The following is a 24,635-nucleotide window of genomic DNA, read 5'->3' as shown; positions in this document are numbered from 1 at the left end:
GTTGTCCACACCCGGAATGTGGATCGCTGACAGCGTACATTTGTGAGTTTCCGCCCACTCTAGTATCTGAGATACTTCTCTCATCGACCAAGGAACTTCTGGTTCCCCCTCCTGATGGTTGATATAGGCAACCAAGCTTATATTGTCTGATTGGAATCTGATAAATTGGGACGAACTTAAAAGGGGCCAAGCTTTCAAGGCATTGAAGATTGCCCAGAGTTCCAAAATATTGATCGGAAGGGAGGACTTCTCCTGAGTCCACAGACCTTGTGCCTTCTTGGCACCCTAATCGTCTCCCCACCCGTAAATTCTTGCGTCCGTGGTCTCAAAAAGCACGAGCCTTGGGACAGATGATCTGGACAGAGTCACCAGGAGAGCGAGGCTCTCAAGAGGCTGTCCAGCACAATCTGTTGAGACAGATCTGAATGGTCGCCGTTCCATTGTCTCAGCATGCATAGTTGTAAGGGTCTGAGATGGAATCTGGCAAAAGGAATGATGTCCATGCAGGACACCGCAAGTCTGATTACCTCCATACACTGAGCGACTGAGGGTCTCAAGGAGGCCTGGAGGGCAAGACATGCAGAAGTTAGCTTGCAACGTCTCTGATCTGTGAGGAATATTCTCATGGATATGGAGTGTATTATAGTTCCTAGAAAATACACCCTTGTACTTGGAGTAGGAGAACTCTTTTCCAAGTTTATCTTCCCACTATGTGATCGAAGAAGATTGAGAAGGGACTTTGAATGTCTAGATTGTAAGTTCCCACGGGATTAGGGGCCTCAATTCCCCCTATATTTGTCTGTAAAATTTTGTCTTTTATTGTATTCTTTCTCCGTTGTACTTTTATCCTTGTACCCATGGGCAGCGCTGCGGAATCTGTTGGCGCTTTAAAAATATATATACTAATATATAAATATATATACTAATAATAATGTTCTTCCACTAGACGAAAAGATGATGCATGTACCAAGATATCGTCCAGGTAAGGCCCTACTGCAATACCTCGTGTTCAGGCAACAGCTAGAAGAGCCCCCAGAACCTTTGTAAATATCCTTGGAGCAGTAGCTAGGCCAAACGGAAGAACTATGAACTGGAAGTGCTGGTCAAGAAAAGCAAACCTCAGGAAATGAAAATGTTCCCTGTAAATCGGGACGTGAAGGTATGCATCCATCATGTCTATTGTGGTCATAAACTATCCTTCCTGACCAGAGGAAGGATTGATCGTATTGTCTCCATCTTGAAAAAGGGATCAGAAACTTGTTTAGGCACTTTAGGTCCAGAATTGAATGAAAAGTTCCCTCCTTCAGTGGAACAACGAAAAGGTTTGAATAAAACCCCAAACCTTTTTCTGCTGTAGGTCCCGGGACAATTACTCCTAGAGAGGAGAGATCCCGTATGCAACCTAAGAAAGCAGCCCTCTTTTCTGGTCTTGTAGACAGATTGGAGAGTAGGAATCTGCCCCTGGGGGGATGAGACTTGAATCCTATTCTGTATCCTTGAGATACAACCTCCAGGACCCAAGGGTCCTGTACGTCCTGGAACCAAGCGTCTAAAAAAGAGACAGTCTGCCTCCTACTTGATCCGATCCCGGATCGGTGGCCGCCCTTTCATGCCGACTTGTTCTCGGTGACTTGTTCTGTTTGGACTTATTCCAGGAGTGAGCCGGCTTCCAGGTACTCTTAGGCTGCTCGGACTTGGAAGAGGACTGCTGTCGTTGTGACTTGTCAGCACGAAAGGAACGAAAATTAGACTGTTGCCGTCCCTTAGGCCTATTCTTAGGTAGGAAGACACCTTTCCCTCCGGTAACCGTAGAGATAATTGAGTCCAGCCCTGGACCGAATAAAATCTTCTCCTTGAAGGGAAGAGAAAGGTGTCTTTAGTTAGAAGTCATATCCGCAGACCAAGGCTTCAACCAGAGAGCCCGACGAGCTAGAACCTCAAAGCCACCAGCCTTTGCATTTATGCGAATAATCTGCATATTCGTGTCACAGATGGAGTTAGCAATTCTCAATGCTTTAATTCTCTCCTGAATATCCGAGGGGAGTCTCTACCTCAATGAGCTCAGACAGAGTGTTGCACCAGTAGGTAGCTGCTCCAGCAACTGCGGCTATAGCCGCCGCCGGTTTAAATAAAAATTCCGTTTGTTGAAACATCTTCCTCAGAAAAGTTTCCATTTTCTTATCCATAGGCTCTGTAAAAGAAGAACTATCCTCCAGAGGGATAGTAGTATGCTAATTGAGAGTCATGGACAGGGAATAACATAAATTATGCTTACCTGATAATTTCCTTTTCTTCTGATGAAAAGAGTCCACAGCTGCATTCATTACTTTTGGGAATTAAGAACCTGGCCACCAGGAGGAGGCAAAGACAACCCAGCCAAAGGCTTAAATACTCCTTCTACTCCCCTCATCCCCCAGTCATTCTGCAGAGCAACAAGGAACAGTAGAAGAAATATCAGGGTGAAAGGTGCCAGAAGAATATAACGACATCCCACATAAAATTACGGGTGGGGAGCTGTGGATTCTTTCCATCAGAAGAAAAGAAAATTATCAGGTAAGCATAATTTATGTTTTTCTTCTTAAATGGAAAGAGTCCACAGCTGCATTCATTACTTTTGGGAAAACAATACCCAAGCTATAGAGGACACTGAATGCCAAGACAGAAGGGTACATAGGCGGCCCATACGGAGGGCACCAAGCCTGAACCTTTACCCGAGAAAAAACACTGCTTCGTCTGAAGCCGAAAAAATTTGAAAAGGAAAAAGCCCCAATGACACTGACTCGCAATTAGTCCAGATGCCAAACTAGAGACCGCAAACGGACTCAACTGAGCCAACAGTCCTCCAGGAGTCACCGTCGCCCAACAAACAGTCCCTCACCGCTCATCTCCACAAATGAAGGAGACACCAGCCGAAACCCCCAAGGGAACAAGGCAAGGGAGAACCAAGGAAACCGAAAGGTCCCCTATACAAAAAAGAACACCTCCACGAGTCCAGCTCACAGAGGCCCAAAGGGGCCCAAACAGGGAAAGGAGGCCACGCCTATACCATGCGAAACCCGGGATAAGACCAGGCACAAAGACAGAATAGACGTCTCTCCAACATCCTGCAAGTTCGGATTGCACTGAAAAGGCAAAGTCCTACCAGTGTCAAGAATAGCAAGGCATTCGACCATGAAAACAGAATTTATGTTTACCTGATAAATTACTTTCTCCAACGGTGTGTCCGGTCCACGGCGTCATCCTTACTTGTGGGATATTCTCTTCCCCAACAGGAAATGGCAAAGAGCCCAGCAAAGCTGGTCACATGATCCCTCCTAGGCTCCGCCTTCCCCAGTCATTCGACCGACGTAAAGGAGGAATATTTGCATAGGAGAAATCATATGATACCGTGGTGACTGTAGTTAAAGAAAATAAATCATCAGACCTGATTAAAAAACCAAGGCGGGCCGTGGGCCGGACACACCGTTGGAGAAAGTAATTTATCAGGTAAACATAAATTCTGTTTTCTCCAACATAGGTGTGTCCGGTCCACGGCGTCATCCTTACTTGTGGGAACCAATACCAAAGCTTTAGGACACGGATGATGGGAGGGAGCAAATCAGGTCACCTAGATGGAAGGCACCACGGTTTGCAAAACCTTTCTCCCAAAAATAGCCTCAGAAGAAGCAAAAGTATCAAATTTGTAAAAGTTGGTAAAAGTGTGCAGTGAAGACCAAGTCGCTGCCTTACATATCTGATCAACAGAAGCCTCGTTCTTAAAGGCCCATGTGGAAGCCACGGCCCTAGTGGAATGAGCTGTGATTCTTTCAGGAGGCTGCCGTCCGGCAGTCTCAGAAACCAATCTGATGATGCTTTTAAGCCAAAAAGATAGAGAGGTAGAAGTTGCTTTTTGACCTCTCCTTTTACCAGAATAAACAACAAACAAGGAAGATGTTTGTCTGAAATCCTTTGTAGCATCTAAATAGAATTTTAGAGCACGGACAACGTCCAAATTGTGTAACAAACGTTCCTTCTATGAAACTGGATTCGGACACAAAGAAGGTACAACTATCTCCTGGTTAATATTTTTGTTGGAAACAACCTTCGGAAGAAAACCAGGCTCAGTACGTAAAACCACCTTATCTGCATGGACCAGATAGGGCGGAGAACACTGCAGAGCAGATAACTCAGAAACTCTTCTAGCGGAAGAAATTGCAACCTAAAACAAAACTTTCCAAGATAATAACTTAATATCTACGGAATGTAAGGGTTCAAACGGAACCCCTTGAAGAACTGAAAGAACTAGATTAAGACTCCAGGGAAGAGTCAAAGGTCTGTAAACAGGCTTGATTCTAACCAGAGCCTGAACAAACGCTTAAACGTCTGGCACAGCTGCCAGCTTTTTGTGAAGTAAAACAGATAAAGCAGAGATCTGTCCGTTCAGAGAACTCGCAGAAAATCCTTTCTCCAAACCTTCTTGTAGAAAGGAAAGAATCTTAGGAATTTTTATCTTGTTCCATGGGAATCCTTTAGATTCACACCAACAGATATATTTTTTTCCATATATTATGGTAAATTTTTCTAGTTACAGGCTTTCTAGCCTGAATAAGAGTATCTATTACAGAATCTGAAAACCCACGCTTTGATAAAATCAAGCGTTCAAACTCCAAGCAGTCAGTTGGAGGAAAACCAGATTCGGATGTTCGAATGGACCCTGAATAAGGAGGTCCTGTCTCAAAGGTAGCTTCCATGGTGGAGCCGATGACACATTCACCAGGTCTGCATACCAAGTCCTGCGTGGCCACACAGGAACTATCAAGGTCACCGAAGCCCTCTCCAGATTGATCCTGGCTACCAGCCTGGGAATGAGAGGAAACGGTGGGAATACATAAGCTAGGTTGAAGATCCAAGGTGCTACTATTGTATCCAATAGAGTCGCCTTGGGATCCCTGGATTTGGACCCGTAACAAGGGACCATGAAGTTCTGACGAGAGGCCATCAGAACCATGTCTGGAATGCCCCATAATTGAGTTATTTGGGCAAAGATTTCCAGATGGAGTTCCCACTCCCCCGGATGCTCCTCCATCGCCAGGGAACTCCTTGTTACCCCCTGATGGTTGATATATGTAACAGTCGTCATGATGTCTGATTGAAACCTTATGAATTTGGCCTTTGCTAGTCGAGGCCAAGCCTTGAGAGCATTGAATATCGCTCTCAGTTCCATTATGTTTATCGGGAGAAGAGAGTCTTCCCGAAACCATAGACCCTGAGTTTTCAGGGGTTCCCAGACCGCGCCCCAGCCCACCAGACTGGCGTCGGTCGTGACAATGACCTACTCTGGTCTGCGGAAGCTCATTCCCTGTGACAGGTTGTACAGGGTCAGCCACCAACGGAGTGAATCTCTGGTTATTTGATCTACTTGTATCGTCGGAGACAAGTCTGTATAATCCCCATTCCACTGTCTGAGCATGCACAGGTGCAATGGTCTTAGATGAATTCGTGCAAAAGGAACTATGTCCATTGCCGCAACCATCAAACCTATTACTTCCATGGACTGTGCTATGGAAGGAAGAAGAACAGAATGAAGTACCTGACAAGAGCTTAGAAGTTTTGATTTTCTGGCCTCTGTCAGAAAAACCTTCATTTCTAAGGAAACTATTATTGTTCCCAAGAAGGGAACTCTTGTTGACGGGGACAGAGAACTTTTTTCTATGTTCACTTTCCACCTGTGAGATCTGAGAAAGGCTAGGACAATGTCCGTATGAGCCCTTGCTTTTGACAGAGACGACACTTGAATCAGGATGTCGTCCAAGTAAGGTACTACTGCAATGCCCCTTGGTCTTAGCACCGCTAGAAGGGACCCTAGTACCCTTGTGAAAATCCTTGGAGCAGTGGCTAATCCGAATGGAAGTGCCACAGGTAATGCTTGTCCAGAAAGGCGAACCTTAGGAACCGAAAATGTTCCTTGTGGATAGGAATACGTAGGTACGCATCCTTTAAGTCCACCGTGGTCATGAATTGACCTTCCTGGATGGTAGGAAGGATCGTTCGAATGGTTTCCATTTTGAATGATGAAACCCTTAGAAACTTGTTTAGAATCTTGAGATCTAAAATAGGTCTGAATGTTCCCTCTTTTTTGGGAATTATGAACAGGTTGGAGTAAAAACCCATCCCTTGTTCTCCTAATGGAACAGGATGAATCACTCCCATGCTTAACAGGTCTTCTACACAGTGTAAGAATGTCTGTTCGAAGATAATTGAGACCCGTGGAACCTTCCCCTTGGGGGTAGTTCCCTGAATTCCAGGAGATAACCTTGAGAAACTATTTCTAGCGCCCAAGGATCCTGAACATCTCTTGCCCCAGCCTGAGCAAAGAGAGAAAGTCTGCCCCCCACCAGATCCTTCCCAGATCGGGGGCCAACACTTCATGCTGTTTTGGTAGCAGTGGCAGGTGACTTGGCCTGCTTACCCTTGTTCCAGCCTTGCATCGGCCTCCAGGCTGGCTTGGTTTGAGAAGTATTACCCTCTTGCTTAGAGGGTGTAGAATTTGAGGCTGGTCCGTTTCTGCGAAAGGGACGAAAATTTGGCTTCTTTTTAGCCTTAAAAGACCTATCCAGAGGAAGGGCGTGGCCCTTTCCCCCAGTGATGTCTGAAATAATCTCTTTCAAGTCAGGGCCAAACAGTGTTTTACCCTTGAAAGGGATGTTAAGCAAAAGCGCTCTGCGCTCCACGATAGCAAACCCTGAATTATTCGCCGCTAATCTAGCTAATTGCAAAGCGGCATCTAAAATAAAAAAGAGTTAGCCAATTTAAGAGCTTGAACTCTGTCCAAAACCTCCTCGTACGAAGATTCTTTATTGAGCGACTTTTCTAGTTCTTCGAACCAGAAACACGCAGCTGTAGTGACAGGAACAATGCATGAAATTGGTTGTAGAAGGTAACCTTGCTGAACAAACATCTTTTTAAGCAAACCCTCTAACCTTTAATCCATAGGATCTTGAAAGCACAACTATCTTCTATAGGAATAGAAGTGCGTTTGTTTAGAGTAGAAACCGCCCCCTCGACCTTGGGGACTGTATGCTATAAGTCCTTTCTGGGGTCGACTATAGGAACTAATTTCTTAAATATAGGGGGAGGACAAAAGGTATGCCGGGCCTTTCCCACTCCTTATTTACTATGTCCGCCACCCGCTTGGGTATAGGAAAAACATCGGGGGGCACCGGAACCTCTAGGAACTTGTCCATCTTACCTAATTTCTCTGGAATGACCAAATTGTCACAATCATCCAGAGTAGATAATACCTCCTTAAGTAGTGCGTGGAGATGTTGAAATTTAAATTTAAAAGTTACAATATCAGGTTCTGCTTGTTGAGAAATTTTCCCTGAATCTGAAATTTCTCCCTCAGACAAAACCTCCCTCCTGGCCCCTTCAGATAGGTGTGAGGGTATGTCAGAACAGATATCATCAGCGTCCTCTTGCTCTTCAGTGTTTAAAACAGAGCAATCACGCTTTCTCTGATAAGTAGGCATTTTGGAAAAAATGCATGCAATAGAATTATCCATTACAGCCATTAATTGTTGTATGGTAATAAGTATTGGCGCACTAGATGTACTAGGGGCCTCTTGTGTGGGCAAAACTGGTGTAGACACAGAAGGGGATGATGCAGTACCATGCTTACTCCCCTCATTAGAGGAATCATCTTGGGCAATATCATATCTATGGCATTATTATCCCTACTTTGTTTGGACATTATGACACAAATATATCACATATATTTAAATGGGGAGACACATTGGCTTTCATACATATAGAACATCGTTAGCTGATGGTTCAGACATGTTAAACAGGCTTAAACTTGTCAACAAAGCACAAAAAACGTTTTACAATAAAACCGTTACTGTCCCTTTAAATTTCAAACTGAACACACTTTATTACTGAATATATGAAAAAGTATGAAGGAATTGTTCAAATTTCACCAAAATTTCACCACAGTAACTTAAAGCCTTAAAAGTATTGCACACCAAATTGAAAGCTTTAACCCTTAAAATAACGGAACCGGAGCCGTTTTTACATTTAACCCCTATACAGTCCCAGGTATCTGCTTTGCTGAGACCCAACCAAGCCCAGAGGGGAATACGATACCAAATGATGCCTTCTATAAGCTTTTTCAGTGGTTCTTAGCTCCTCACACATGCATCTGCATGCCATGCTTTCCAAAAACAACTGCGCATTAGAGGCGCGAAAATGAGGCTCTGTCTATGACTAGAAAAGGCCCCCAGTGAAAAAGGTGTCCAATACAGTGCCTGCCGTTTTTATTAAAACAATCCCCAAGATTTAACAACTATTAAAAGTAATAATCTGCCAAATATACTTAGTAAAGTAATCGTTTTAGCCCAGAAAAATGTCTACCAGTTTTTTAAGCCCTAATGAAGCCCTTTATTCTTTTACTTAAACTTAAGAAAATGGCTTACCGGTTCCCATAGGGAAAATGACAGCTTCCAGCATTACATAGTCTTGTTAGAAATGTGTCATACCTCAAGCAGCAAAAGTCTGCTCACTGTTTCCCCCAACTGAAGTTAATTCCTCTCAACAGTCCTGTGTGGAAACAGCCATCGATTTTAGTAACGGTTGCTAAAATCATTTTCCTCTTACAAACAGAAATCTTCATCTCTTTCCTGTTTCAGAGTAAATAGTACATACCAGCACTATTTTAAAATAACAAACTCTTGATTGAAGAATAAAAATTACATTTTTACACAGCAAAAAAACTCTAAGCCATCTCCGTGGAGATGTTGCCTGTACAACGGCAAAGAGAATGACTGGGGAAGGCGGAGCCTAGGAGGGATCATGTGACCAGCTTTGCTGGGCTCTTTGCCATTTCCTGTTGGGGAAGAGAATATCCCACAAGTAAGGATGACGCCGTGGACCGGACACACCTATGTTGGAGAAAAAGTGTGTAATGCACCCAGGAGAGAACCCCAAGTTTGAAAACACAGAGTCCAAAACAGGACGACACAGAGGGTACTTGTGATGAAGAAGAAGCAGTCAAGCAAGGAACAGACCGCAAAAGCAACCTCCAGACAGAGGGCACGCTCCAGGCAACCTTAGTCGCCGGACCTGCTCACAGGTCCCTAAAAAGGGGAACACAAACCTTAATCGAGGCCCCCCGAGAAGGAGAGTATACCCTCAGAACCCGAAGGAAGAGTAAACTCTCTTCTGAAATTAATGGAGCCAGTTGAAAGGAAAATCTATACCCTAGCAGACTAAGCTAACAGGATAGACTCAACAAAGCTCACACATCCAGAGGAGACTGAGACCGAATGCAGCTCCATAGACCGCTCGGCCATCCTGACCTGCAGACCCACAGCCAGCTGGACCAACCCAGCCTCAGGGATCCAAAACAGGGGAACAAAAGAATCCCGAAACAGGTACAGGAACAAGCGTAAAAATAGCAGCCACCCCCACAGAGTACAAGTATAACCCAACTCTGAAAACAGACAACAAGGCCATAGACCTAAGGATCTATCAAAATAAAGGCCCAACAAGTCTGCTTGGAGCCATCAAGACCCCCGGGGAAACCAATTCCACCTTCTGCCTCCCATCCAGGAGGCAGAAGGACCCTATCTCCATAGGGAGAATATCCCCTAAAGAAAAGGGATGATGCCGGAAGAGCATCAACTGTCCTCAAGGCCCAAAGGCACCAGGCTAATGGGAAGAAAAATTCCCAACACAGATGTCCTAGAAAAGGACCCCCCTACAAGTAGCTTGCCAAGTAGAGGCACAGCCAACCCATTCGCCTTCAGAGCAGGGAATCCACGAGAACACTGGCAAGCTAACCAGGGGAAAGCAACCCGAAGGCCCACCAGAAATTGGACATCCAATGCCAGCAGCTGGGTATGAACCAACCACGCTTAAGGCCAAGCCACATGGCTAACCACCAGAGGACAAGGGTTACTCAGTGGCATAGAGTAAAAAATACTATGAAAACCTGGCCAACCATAACCAGGTTAGGTAGATGGAGCAAGGACATAGCCCCAGTTCACACTACCGTGGAACCCCTCGACCAGTCCTGAGATCCAAGATTCCCAAACCACCCAGACTGGGTCAGTAAAAAGGCCAAGCGAAGCTTCAGCAACCGGAAGTCTCAGGGAGAAAAACAGGTCCAGGTACCCAATAGTTCAGGCAAATCTTACCCTAGAACTAAACACCCCAACTGGCCAAAAAGCCAGACACAAGGGTATGTAATGCATACCCAGAAAATCCAGATAGCGAGAGAACTCAAAAGCCCCGAACAAAGGAAGGAACCACCCCTATCTAAAGTCCAACACTCCAAGGAGCAAGGCTAGAAGTCATATGAAGATACTTCTTAGAGCCTCAGGACGCCAAGGGATACCTCAAGGTCAAAAAAGCCTACTAACAGGACCAGTCTCCCTAACACCTCCGCAAAAGCAGAGGACACAAGGAAGAGAAGTCATGAAGCCTACCCAGCTCCGTAGAACCCCGAGCTAAACAAAAATCCCCGCAGGGAACAACCATCACCCGGAAACATAGATCCCTAAGAGAGATCCACTCACCTGGAGGTAATGGAAGAAGACCCAAAAGGCCTCTTATAAAACTCAGTCAAGAGTAAAAGCTGCATCTAGATACACTAAACAGCTTACGCGTACACCTTCAAGGTGTTAAGAGCTGCAACAGGTTTCAAACTGCAAACCTTCCGCATGCTAGACAGCTATCCTGTACAAGCTGTTGGATCAAGTCAAAGCTAAACCGCTCAATAGTGGTAAGGGGCATTAAGCCCTCCCACCCTCCACCACATGGGGGAGGAAACTAAGTTCTGATGAAATCAGATGTCAGATAGAGTGACGCAGCGGAAAACTCCCCTGCCTGGTCATTTATGACTGAAGGCTATAAGGACTGAAGCAATCCTTGCCACCTTACGGACACACAGGTCCTCTTGAATGCTTAGCTTAACATGAAAAACAAACCATGATAACCTGAACACTCGGCGCTTCTACCGAACCAACCGAGCAGAACAGCGCCACGTGTCTGAACAGCCGCAAGACCGAACAAACCCGACAGGAGCAGCCTGCACCTAGTGTCCCAACTGGCAAGCTGCGTACATTTTCCCTTGTTGGGGAAAAAACAGAAAACAGACATTTGTAACAGAGGACTAACATGTCCAACAACTTCCGAAGAAGTAATAAAGAGTATCAATCCCAGAAGGTTCCCGAAGGAAACAAAAACAAAATAAAAAATATCCCATCGGATATAAATAAAATATAAGGCAACCCGAAGGTTAACTACCAAAAAGACACAGGCCTACCTGCAGGACCAGCCAACGGAGCCCAATCTCACAAAACTGGGAAAGATCTGAAATAAATGACAATCAGGAGATTACTTCATCTCCACATGTAATCAGGAGATTACTTCATCACCATTCGAATTATCAGACTGAAAATCTGGTAACGGTAGGGTCATTCAATAACTGAAAAACAGGTCTGAGCAACACACAAAGGCACGCAATCCTGTAATGGAAGGCACAACACTCAGGGACAGATCCCCCCCGCGGGGAACTGTAGAGGCCCTCCTCAAGGCAGAAGGCCCGGGACAATAGGGCACGAGCACATCCTCATATAAACGTCTGGACTCTGCAGACAAACAATCGCAAACATTATGTGGAAGCGAAAACATGCTGCAACCTCCGGGGTAAACACGCCACCCCGCATGGAGGAACCATAAACTGGGTTACCCTCATGTGCAGAAGTATGATTTGGTAGGGAACTCGCCTCTCGGAGGACAGGACCCCCAGAGGCGGATGGCTCAGCAGTCCCTTGATTCCCCGAGCCACCAGGCGCTCTGAAATGGCATATGGAACAAAACTGGTTGACAGGCGTTAACGAGGCCACTCCGGATTCATCACCGGACACAGAATCTGAAATCAAAATAGTCTCAGTATCAGAATCCTCTGTAACTGAATCTTAAATTAACACAGTCTCAGCATCAGAATCCTCCATAACTGGATAGAGGATATTTAAATATGGACTAAAGTAGTAAAAACTAAAACGGCACCCGACACCCCCAATGGCTGGGGCACTCACCACCTGCTATGACTAGACCCTTGCGGAATAGAACATTTTCCATCGTCACGCGGACGGGAATGCGGAAATTGAAAAACGGAACATAGCCACGCCCGCACACAAGGTGAACTGTACAGTCCAAAACAAGCGTGCCCAACCAAAAGGCTGCGTCACTTCCAAAGGCCTCAATGTTCCAACCACGAGCCCAGTAAACACTGCACAAAAGCAGGTTGAATCACATAACAAACATGATTATAAACACCCCTGTTCAATAACCCTCCTCTGGAGATATTAACCCTCGATTCCAAGATACTAAAAGAGACTCACTGAGACCCTTATGTTATAAGTTAGACCCGCAAGGTGGTAGCCTCTTGGGAAACATTCACATTACAGTAAATTGCGAAGTAAAATGAAACGATCTTACCGGAATCTATGCCGTGGAACAGGAACACGGCCCTTCAAGTGTGACGGATAGTAGCATCGCCTCCGCCATGGACTTGAGAGAAGAAAGCAGGCAGCGAAGCAAAGTTCGACAATGCCGATTGCTTGAAGAGCTGTTTATATGAGTCGGGATGGTTTTGCAGAAAAACTCCCTGCATCTCCGGACTCTAACTTTCATCCAAGCCCTAGAGACTGACAGGACTACTTAAAACTCCTGCCCCATGTCGAAGAGTACTACCCTCCATAAGAGACAAAAACAAAAATTAAAAATTCTGACACTTCTCTGCCATCCTCCTGGGACAAAAGGCAAAGAATGACTGGGGGATGAGGGGAGTGGGAGGAGTATTTAAGCCTTTGGCTGGGTTGTCTTTGCCTCCTCCTGGTGGCCAGGTTCTTATTTTCCAAAAGTAATGAATGCAGCTGTGGACTCCTTCCATTTAAGAAGAATTTTTTTTTAAAGTAGACGAGGGGGGAAAAGAAGTTCCTACTCTTTCAAATAATGTTCGCTATCTTAACGGGCACAGGAAAAGTCAGAGGGACCTTCCAATCTTTATAAACTCTGTCTAATTTAGGGATCTTAGGTTCCTCAGGGAGTGTAGCCTCTAGAACCTCTAGGGTAGACAGAACCTCCTTTAATAAAAAACGCAGATGCTCAATTTTAAATCAAAAGAGGGTTCCTCCGCTGAAGGAGGTTTAGAAACTGAAGTCTCTGACTCACAAAAGTTCACCCTCTGAAGCTAGAGGTTAACTCATCCTCGGATAGCTGGGATATAGTAGCTAAATCAGACAGATATTTAGATGATTCTAGGTCAGGAGAACTATGTTTAACCTTTCTCTTGCATTTGTTTTATAGCGAGGTAAGGCACTCAGGGCCGCAGACATCGCTGATTGTAACTGTGCAGTAAAGTCTGCTGAAAAAAGGCCCCCTCCAGATGGATTAGTTGAGCCGTGGTGAACTGCATGTGGAGCGGGTAATGTAGAAAGGGTAGTAATTTCTCGAGACCCAGATTCCTGAGAAGTAGACGGCTCAGAAGGGCTAACAGCGCTATGAGTATTAGCAGGCTTGTCTCCCTTCTTAGACTTTAGAACAGTGTTTAGGCATATGGAACAAAATTGAGCAGGCAGGCAAACAACAGCCTCCTAAAGAGGAATTATTAATAAGTATAGAAGGAGCGGAACCTTCTAATGTAGTATCAAAGTCCTCCATAGTTTTGTATATACCCACAGAAGGACAAACAAAAAGAAACGCTTTTATTTAAAAAACAGCACCTTAAAGGGACAGTAAACGTTCAGAATAATGTTATATAATTCTGCACACAGTGCAGAATTATATAGCATAATTTTAGCGGTAACTTCAAAAATTAAAAGTATTTCTAGATTTTGAAGAGCAACGTTGGACTCCGCTCCAGGATCTACTGAGCGTGTCTTGGATATCCAAAGCGCTTTGCGGGCTTGCTGGCTAGTAGCGGGAGCGAGCTACATTTAGTCCAATAGCACGACCGGGCGTGCTGTGACTAGCCAGCAAGCCCGTGAAGTTACCGCTAAATTAATGTTATATAATTCTGCACTGTGTGCAAAATTATATAACATTATTCTGAATGTTTACTGTCCCTTTAATACTCCCAATGGCTGGGGGAAGGGGCACTTACCACCTCCTAGACCCAGACAGCTAACAGTGAAAACGCTCTCCTCAGGACTGATGTCTGCAACAGGATCTTAGGAAATGAAAGAGCCCGCACCCGGTCACATGGTGCGTAAGAGAGGACTTCCCCTGCTATCAAAAAGGGCGCTAAGCTATTATGAGCTGTGCAACACTTCAAAAATGAAAGTGAAACCTGTTTGTTCCAAGCCAAAAAACACAGTGTCGATGAGCCCAAAAAAACTCTCACATTATGCAGATATAAATCCCCAAGTTGTTCAAATAATCTCCCTGAAGGAGATATTAACCCTTGATCCTATAAAGGAGCCACACTGTGACCCTGTATAGTGTTTTAAAGTGTATATATAAAAAAAACGGTCTTACCCTCCAGGATCAATGCTGTGGAACAGGCACAGACTCTCAAGTGTGACAGTCTTGCAGCAGCGCTTCTGACATGGCCTTGAGTGTGTAACAGCAAACAGTGAAACTCGTCAAAACAGTCTGGATGTATTCACAGAAAAACTTTACTCTAGAGTCCCCTTTTGGAGTATTATCAAGAGAGAATTTATGATTGGATGCATCATGACAATGCGATACGAATCACTGCAAATGCGTATTGAGACAGGCGCTGTGTGTGTATGTATCTTGTTTTGAAGTTTGATACCGGTATTGACGCTGAAAATATGTAACGTTATTTTGTTAAGATATGTGAGAGGTCATATTATGAGATGTACAATTGCACATGTCTTGTGATCAGTCTCAATATGAACTCACATACTCTAGAGGCTCCTTTGGCGTATTACCATGGGATAATTAATCATTTTTGATAGGGAGGTGTTAAGAGGGCGTGTGATGAGTCACTGCACATGCGTATTGAGACATCATTAGGGACACAGAAAATTGGTATTTAAAGGGACAGGAAACCCAAACATTTTCTTTCATGATTTAGAAATAACATACAATTTTAAACAACTTCCGATTTACATATATTATCAAAGTTGCTTAATTCTCTTGTTATCCTTTGCCCAAGGAACAGCATTGCACTACTGGCAGCTAGCTGAACACATCTAGTTAGCCAATCGCAAGAGACAAATGTGTGCAGGCACCAATCAACAGCTAGATCCCACTAGTGTAGGATATGTGCATATTCTTTTTCAACAAGGGATACCAAGATAATGAAGCACATTTGAAAATAGAAGTGAATTTAAAAGTGTCTTAAAATTACATGTTCTATCTGAATCCTGCAAGTTTATTTTTTACTTTTCTATCCCTTTAAAACTCAAATAGTGGTATATCGCAGTAAATCCTGGAAACGCATTGAGTGTTATATACTTTAATTGGTTTTATATTTTTAATAAAAAACGTCTTTGTTTTATACATTTGGCAATCTGAGCATTGTGAGAGAAATGACACAGGATCTAAAAGAGAGTACAGTGTTAATTTTGGGCCTTCTTAACCATCTTGAGCATTTGCATCTGTGAAATTTTACATTTGTGAGAAATATCCTTCTGGATATGAAGTTAGCTGGACGAATTCTAATAGTCCGACATGTGTGATCAGCACTTTATGAGTGCATGACAATATGTGAGTATGTTTCTTTTTTCCACTATATCTGCTTGACTGGAAGAAACCACACCATTGGGGCTCCCCTCTTTTGTTTGTATTTTTTATATGAAAATTGGTGTAAACTGTCCCTTTAATGTTCAGAAGTAAATTCCTAGAATGCCTATGCCATACCAGAGAGAAAGATTAACAGTGTAGTATGCCAAACTAATACGTCGTCTTTGGGATACTGTAATTTATACTGTTGCTAAAAATTATTTTAGATAATATTGTACGATGAACTGTTTTTAAATAGCTTGCATCACCAGAGGTATTCTTTGCTTTCTTTCTATCTTACTAAAAAAAGATTATGACTACTACAATGTAGCCATAGTTAAAATAATATTCAGACAAAATCATAAGTGCAGTATTGGCAAGTGGGATATTATTTCCAGAAAATACACATATCTTGCATCACTAAACGCCTTGTTAATTTAGTGCATCAGGATCGCACAATGTGGGTTGAATACCTACCGTCATAGGCTAAAATTGCTAGCTTTTCATTATAAGATCTTCTAGGGCCCTTTTCAAACACAAATGTCTTTCACAAAAGTAAATATAAAATGTAATGATTCCCCTGCATGGAGTCATTACATTTTAAATAAAGTAATCATATTTCCGATTGCACTCCCATCATGGGTTAATCTAGCTAATCCTTAATGAGTTGTTGTTTTTCAAAATCTTGAAAACATTACTTAATCTCCTTTTCAAGAAATGGAGCTAAAAACTGTGCTCATTATTGAAGGTGGTGTCTTAGAAAAGATGAAGATTTATGAAGAATTATACATTTTTCTCTAGCAAATAAACATCTCTAGGTCTTTAACAAAACAGGTCATGATAAATTCTGAAAACAATTCCACATTTTTAAACCAGGGTTTAGTAACTTCTAGAGAGACAGTTTTCAATTATTTTACATTTATCAATATATAATAATGTCCTGTCTAATGCACATAACTTACTGAAAGATATCTGGTCCAAAGACAGCTGCCAGCGCACTAGTGGGCCAAATATCTTCATGATGTGTAGCTACGTTAGCTAGAAATCTACACAGAAACTTAAGCAAGCTGTAATTCAAAGGTGGAAGCTGTTGTAGGAGGTATTTCAATTTTCTAACAAACTCATCTTCATTATCATAGTCTAAAAAAAGAAAAAATATATATTTAGAAACATGCAAATGTAATTCAAAAGATAAAGCTTAAATTATGTTTAGCAGATAGTTTTCTTTTCTTCTGATGGGGAGAGTCCACAGCTGCATTCATTACTTTTGGGAAATACAAAACCGGGCCACCAGGAGGAGGCCAAGACACCCCAGCCAAAGGCTTAAATACCTCCCCCACTTCCCTCATCCTCCAATATAAGAACAAAAATATAAAGCCGCCCCATGAAAAAAACACGGGCGGGGAGCTGTGGACTCTCCCCGTCTGAAGAAAAGAAAATTATCTGGTAAGCATAATTTAAGTTTTTCTTCTTAAACGGGGAAAGTCCACAGCTGCATTCATTACGTTTGGGAAAACAATACCCAAGCTATAGAGGACACTGAATGCAAAACGGGTGGAAACAAAAAAGTCGGCCCATTCTGAGGCACCACAGCCTGATATAATCCAAACTCCCGATAGAAAAACTGTGTCAACAGACACAGAAGGATAAAAAGGATGAGGACCAAGTAACTGACCATCAGTTAGAACCATAAAGAGCATTGCTAGAGACCACTCAGATCCCTAGACTCCTCTGAGGAGACAAAAATCCTGCTGACTTGAAGCCCACCAAGGAAAAATCTCTCCCTGACAAATGGAAAGAGGGACAACAAAATCCACCTCACAATCTTCCAGAAGAAGAAGAAGGAAGATTAGATAAGGAAGTCCAAAAAGACCACCAAAACAAACCTCCAAAAATCAAGGGCAAACCAAGGAAGAGAAAGTTCCACACCACTTCCTACATGGGTCCCAGGAACCGAAATCCTAAAAGGACCAAAAGTAGAACCTTCTACTTTATAACAGAACGCTATCCAGAACTAAGAAAACTGAACACCCGAGGGACAAAAATACCTCGGAATAGAACAAACAAAACAGATAGGAATATCCATTAAAGCCCCTGTCAAAAGCCGCAGGCTTCCATCTGATAGGCGGTCCAACTAAGCGTCAAGCCTACAAAAAAACTGGACAACAAGGTAGTTCGGAAATTCGTACCAGAACCCTCCTGGTAGAGAAAAACTCTGAAAACAGTGCAGATCAACTCTCCCCTTACCAGAACACAGGGAAGGAAGGACAACACCCTGACCAAGAATAAAAAACAGCAAATCGCAGAGGGAAGGTACCCCCACGAGGCCTCCCACGTAAGGAAGCAGCACTCAGTAGCCCCTCATGATACGCGGTCAATGCTCAACAGAACAGTCAGAATTCCTGACCCCTACTCTGAGCAAACAGTCCCAGCACTGATGCAACTGGTAACGTCCAAAGGACAAGGGAGAACAAAAAATTCCCTGTAACGATCAGGCCCAGAGATTAGCAACGAATCTCCAGCCACAAGATCCCCCAGAAAGGAAAGAGGCACAAACCCACAGAGAGTCTAGCTCGTGATCCACAATACCTATCCACATTTCCCTTCAGAATCGGAGGGGAAGATACACTCAACCAAGAGAGACCCTCGACTAATAACTATCAGAATGGAATGCAACATGAAAATCCAACCTTCCAGATAGACACAAACTCATGTCGTCCTACATGCAAAGCAGGGAGGTAAACCCCACTGAACTCCAGAATCAGAGGAGGAAACAACCTCCGGAGTAGCCAACAGGATAGATGCAGTAGATCAGATTCTCTCAATAGAAGGAATTCGGAGACCAAAAAGCTGCAACAGTTCTTCAAACTGCAAATCCGCTTGTTAGGCAGTTAAGGTTACCCTCCGGCCACTACAGCTAGCTCAGTAGAGAAATTCCCATTTCTATGGAAGGAATAAAAAGAAGCTGCCAGTAGGAACAAGGAGAATTTCCAAGGATCCAACGTCTATGAGATCTGGAAAACAGAGTAACCAAAAAGCCCAGTCGAAGACCAGGACTAGTTTAAAGGACAGGACATAAAAGAGTTGTAAACTAAGCGCTGTAGAGTCCTAAAGCTCTCCTCCTAAAAGGTCCCCTAGCGGACTATAAGAAACAAAGTATGATGGTGAGGATAAGAGTGCTTACAAGCTTAATAGGAATATATAATGAGGTATAACAGGGATGGTATACGTGTTACCGTATCTGAACTGATAAAACAGATGATATAGCATAAAATTTATAATTTAATAACATATATTATTACATTATACAATAGCATGGATCCATGACAAATGTTAAAATCAAATAAGAACAATTGTTGTACTAGCCTAAACGAATAGTGTAGCAGTAAAACAATGGTAATATGGGTGCACAGAACAATCAAAACAGTAAAAACGTCCCAAAAAAAAAAAAGGATAAAAAATCCAATAATGTCTGTTTAGTGATATCCAATACAAAAAATGTCCAAGAGTAAAAAAACAAAATCCAAATAAAAACAGCGGGGTGTCCACGAAGTGAGTCAATATTTCAATTCAAAATAAATCCACAATATTTATTTAATAGTCTTGAGAAAGGCCTTGTTACAGGCCGAAACACGTAGACAGACACAGACATACTGGTAAGCTTATTTCCTATCATTTATTAAGTGTAAAAACTTTATTGCACCATTGTGTTTTCTTTCATTTTTTACAGGTTTTAAGAATTTTCTATATGGAATAACTGATACTTAACCACTGACACCAAGTTTTCTACACATTTTTTACTAACACCAGTTTTTATATCACCACTTGTTTTTGTTTTTTGTTTTTATCTTTTGGAAGCACGATCTATTACTGCTTTTTGAACACTGTTTTTTGGATTTTGGATACCCACTAACATACGGATTTTATTGTGGATTTATTTTTAATTGAAATTTTGACTCACTTCGTGGACACCCCGCTGTTTTTATTTGGATTTTGGTTTTTTACTCTTGGACATTTTTTGTATTGGATATCACTAAACAGACATTATTGGATTTTTTATCCTTTTTTTTTTGGGACGTTTTTACTGTTTTGATTGTTCTGTGCACCCATATTACCATTGTTTTACTGCTACACTATTCGTTTAGGCTAGTACAACAATTGTTCTTAAAGGACAGGACACCTGGAACCAAACAAATAACCCTTTAGGAACATCCACAAGAGTACTCCATCTGAAGATGATCTTGCACTAAAGTTGACGCAATCACAGACATGCCCACACGGGGTCTTAAACACTGATCTCCCATGTAAGTATCCTAGAGACTGAATTCATCCCCAACGGGCCTCTCAGATCCACACCCACCAAATAAGAAGAAGGCAGGACCCAAAAGAGATCAGAACTCAAACTAGAAAGTAATATCTGTTTGAGAGAACATGACAGTCTTTAAAGATCCACTCTGGATCAATCTCGAGGGGCCCCTACTGCTCAAGGAATTGACAAATGAACGAGCATCCTAAAACTCCTAGCAGGCGACGGAACTCAACCAGTGGCTTTACTAGGGGGGTGCAGACCGCACCCGGGTGAAATGCCTCAGGGGTGACACCACCACCAGTGGCAGACTAAGTAGCATTTCCAGATCAATGACACAGTGGTGTTTTTTTTATTATGTGCTAAAGCCTAGTAATAAGGGCCAAGGGGTCCATGCTAAACTGAGGCAGGAGGGGGGGTAGCGCTGCGCACCAGGGAACAGAAGCAGGATCTGCAGGACTGCCCTTTTAATCGGCTGTACAATTACTATTAGCGTGTCTGTCACTGGTTAATGCCCAGGGTGGGCTCTAATATTATGATCCTATCCTAATCCTAGCAGCTGCAGCACACTAAAGCTTTGCGCTGGAGAGTTAGTGACTTCACTGACGCTTTTTTTAAAAAATTTGTATAAACCTGCACACAGTACAGGCTATAGCACTGCCTGAAGGACAGACAGAGATAAACACCTTGCCTAGTCAACACCCAGTTGGTGCTTTGTGTTCAGGGGATGAAGGAGAGCCTGGTCTGAGGGCTCTGAGCTTCTGGTGAATTACCTGTCACATGCACAAACATAAGGATCCCCATTTGATATATGCTATATGTGTATGTATGTATGTATGTATATATATATATATATATATATATATATATATATATATATATATGCAGCATGTAGAAAGAACTCAATGGACTTTGTCAATAAGCCAAAAACTTTTATTCCACAATTAAAATATCATGACGTTTCGGGTACCGGTCTGGTCCCTTTGTCAAATGATTCCAACCAGACAAAACATGTATACCATCACCCACACCACTCTTCCTTATATATCCTAATAGTGCAACCAGTTAACCAATAATACTTAGCCCAAACTTCCTGCAGTCATCGTGTGCATCGCCGCAAACACCAGTGTCGTGATGACGTCATAACGGCGTGACGCACCCAATACGTCAACGTGCACATGGAGGGGGCAGTGTCTCAACTGACAGCTGTCAGAGATACATTATGCCCTATAAGTTTCATTATCTTCTAGATCACGCAAGTTACTACCGTGAGGAATCTACATAGTATGTCAAAAATACATAAGGGCTAAGATACAATTACATAATATGTTAAAATCACTCGTCTATGTTATATATATTGTAACATACTAGGGATACTATCAGTGCTTCGTGTCTATTCAAGTATGGTAGAAAACATAACAGAGAAACAGAGTGGTGGTGCTATACAACGCAGTATGCGTGTGGATAGGGAATACCTTGTCTTATCCCAAAAATCTATTGCAATCCATAGATAGCAGTGGGGGTGACTCTACTGACAATGACACTGGCAAGGACAACAGAGAGACAGAACAGGCACAACCTATACCTACTAACACATCGTCTTTTTTGGGGGTAGCCACCAGAGCAGCCAACAAGCCACCGATAGAGAGGGGTATATAGAAAAAAGGAAACCCATAAGGAAGAAACAGATATAGTTTTCAACTTGAGAAGTAGAGTATTAATAGATAATGAGATGTGTTTAATTAGTCATGGCCTGTACTTTGTACCCACTCCTAAAGAGGATGCCTTTGAGAAAATAGTTTGATGTTCATAAACTTCAAAGGCAACTAAAACTGAAGGACTTTTTCAAGGATAGGGTACAGGTGACGATAGCTACATTTAAGACCCCATCCACTTTTGAACCCCCTGTGACTAATCCAGCCATTAAAAGTTTTACACGCATAGTATGCCATGATTGCACGAGTAGTAAGACGCAATCATACTCTAATCTGACTGGAGAAAGGAAGGCCATTCTCAGTTTAAAGAACGATGAAACAATCATCATACGCCCGACCAATAAGGGGGGTGGTATTGTGATGATGGATAACGCACAATATAGGATTGAAGCTAGGAGACAGCTTTCGGACGTTTCCACTTATACTAAACTGAGAGGTAATCCTACACATACTTTCAAAAAGAGTATTGATTTGTACTCGAGGTCTGCAAATGAAGCAGGACTCATCGATGAAAACACGCTTTTGTTCCTGACCACGGACTTTCTTAAAATATCGGTATTATCAGCATAAGACTTTGAACAATCCCCCTGGGAGACCTATAGTCTCCGCGAGGGACTCTCTTTTTTAAACATAGCAAAATATTTGGATTATATTTTGCAGCCAGTGGTCAGGAACATGAACTCTTATCTCAAAGATGCCCCTAGCCTTAATAAGTTATTAAAATCAGCTGATTGGCTGAGAGAGGGTGATATATTGGTCACCATGGACGTTGACAGCCTATACACCTCCATCCCTCATGATGGGGGTGTGCAGGCTGTCCGGTCCATGGTCACTAACTCTATACACTATGAGGGACCGCCAATTAAATTTATAATAGAGTTAATGCTATTCTGCTTGGAAAAAAACTATTGTAAGTTTGAATCTGAATTCTATTTGCAGACCTCAGGTACAGCTTTGGGATCGAATATGGCACCAACCTATGCCAATTTGTACATGGCATGGTACGAACAAGACGTCATGCCACTCTCAGATCGCAGGGAAGAGATGTTCTATACACGCTATATCGATGATGTTCTATTGATATGGCGGGGAAGGAAGAACATCTTATCACATGGGTGAGCAACCTAAATAAACTTGCATCGCCTATAAAATTCAAGCTTCATTTTTACCTAGAATTAGATACACTTTCTTGACCTTAACATTTTTAAGGTGAGGGAGGGTGACTGCTGTAGGTTTGGTACATCACTGTATACCAAGCCTACAGATAGAAATTCGCTCTTATAGGCACATAGTTGCCACCCATTTCATGAGAAGCGGGGTTGGTTGCCTCTCAACTCACCAGAGTCATTAGAAATAACACAGAGAAATCAATGAGTGAGCAACTGGATGCGATGGGAGAGAAGTTACTAAAGAGAGGCTATGATGGTAGATTAGTTACTGAAACGAAAAAGAGAGTGCTGGAGCATACACAGGATGAACTCATCACTAGATCTACAGGACCATCTGACACAGACCGGATACATTTCGTGACTACATTTGATACTGCCCATGGGACACTGGATACCTCAATGAGAAGACGTTGGGATTTTGTGAAAGTGGAAATGTCCCAACCATTCCAGTATACAGAACCCCTGAGAATGGCATATCGTAGAGCACGTAATCTAAGAGACTTACTGGTGGAGTGTAACCCAGTGAAATGCTATCGCAAAATGACATGGTTACAGTCAAATAAGAAAGGCTGCTTTCAATGCGGCAACTGTGTGACATGCAACAGTATGCTGAGAGGCTCTTCGTTCCAGCACCCACATTCAAATAAAAGATATAAAATCAATCATCGTCTGACATGTACTAGTGATCCTGTCATCTATATTCTCATTTGCCTGTGTTCCCTATTTATGTGGGTAAAACTGTAACAGCTTTCAGAGATCGTATGGCCAACCATAGGTGTACTATCAGGGAAGCGATTGACAATGGTGACTCTGAGCGACCTGTGGCTAGGCATTTCTGTAAGAAGAAACACAGTGTCTCAAGCTTGAAAACCATGTTTAATAGACCACATACCCCCAATGTCTAGGGGAGGAAATAGGGCCAATGCACTATTGAGAAGGGAGACAAAATGAATTTATACTCTTGATATACTCTGTTAATCCAATAAACCTAATTTCACTACTGAAATATTACTGTGTCTTTCAGTTATCTGATAGATCAAAATGAAATTGCTGATCCAAACACCCAATTATTTATAAATGAAAATCACAGAAATTTTCAGAGGTGCCTAAACTTTTGCATACGACTGTGTGTATAAATATATATATATATATATATATATATATATATATATATATATATATATGCTATAGATAGATATGCTATAGATAGATATGCGACGTCTGATGAAGGGGAGCATTCCCCGAAACGTCACTAAATAAACTACTTTGTTTTCAACTATCAAGAGAGTGCGCTGTCTTTTGCTTGGTATATATGTATGCTATAAATAGATATGCTATATATAGATATGCTAGCTATGCTATGCTATCTATATATAGATATATATAGATAGATATGATATATATATATATAGATCTATAGACACATGCACAAACATGAGTATCACCATCTGATATATATATATATATATATATATATACACACACACACACATATATATATATATTTATATATATATATATGTGTGTGTGTATATATATATATATATATATCAGATGGTGATACTCATGTTTGTGCATGTGTCTATAGATCTATATATATATATATATATATATATATATATATATATATATATATATATATATATATATATCTATATCTATAGACACATGCACAAACATGAGTATCACCATCTGATATATATATATATA

At 42.3% G+C, this 24,635-nt stretch overlaps 1 protein-coding gene across 1 annotated transcript in view; it reads right to left on the bottom strand.

Annotated features, from left to right (window-relative positions):
• The window catches only part of FAM13B (family with sequence similarity 13 member B), a 794,661-nt gene that overhangs the window by 575,490 nt on the left and 194,536 nt on the right, over positions 1 to 24,635 (bottom strand). The window contains exon 4 of the mRNA XM_053717251.1: positions 16,698 to 16,875. Within this exon, the coding sequence (XP_053573226.1) occupies positions 16,698 to 16,875 (178 nt within the window). The remainder of the gene's footprint in view (positions 1 to 16,697; positions 16,876 to 24,635) is intronic.

This window comes from Bombina bombina, chromosome 6, assembly GCF_027579735.1.
Source record: "Bombina bombina isolate aBomBom1 chromosome 6, aBomBom1.pri, whole genome shotgun sequence".
NCBI classification, from domain to species: domain Eukaryota; kingdom Metazoa; phylum Chordata; class Amphibia; order Anura; family Bombinatoridae; genus Bombina; species Bombina bombina.
Note: the sequence above shows the minus strand (reverse complement) of the source record. Positions and strands in the feature narration are given on the sequence as shown.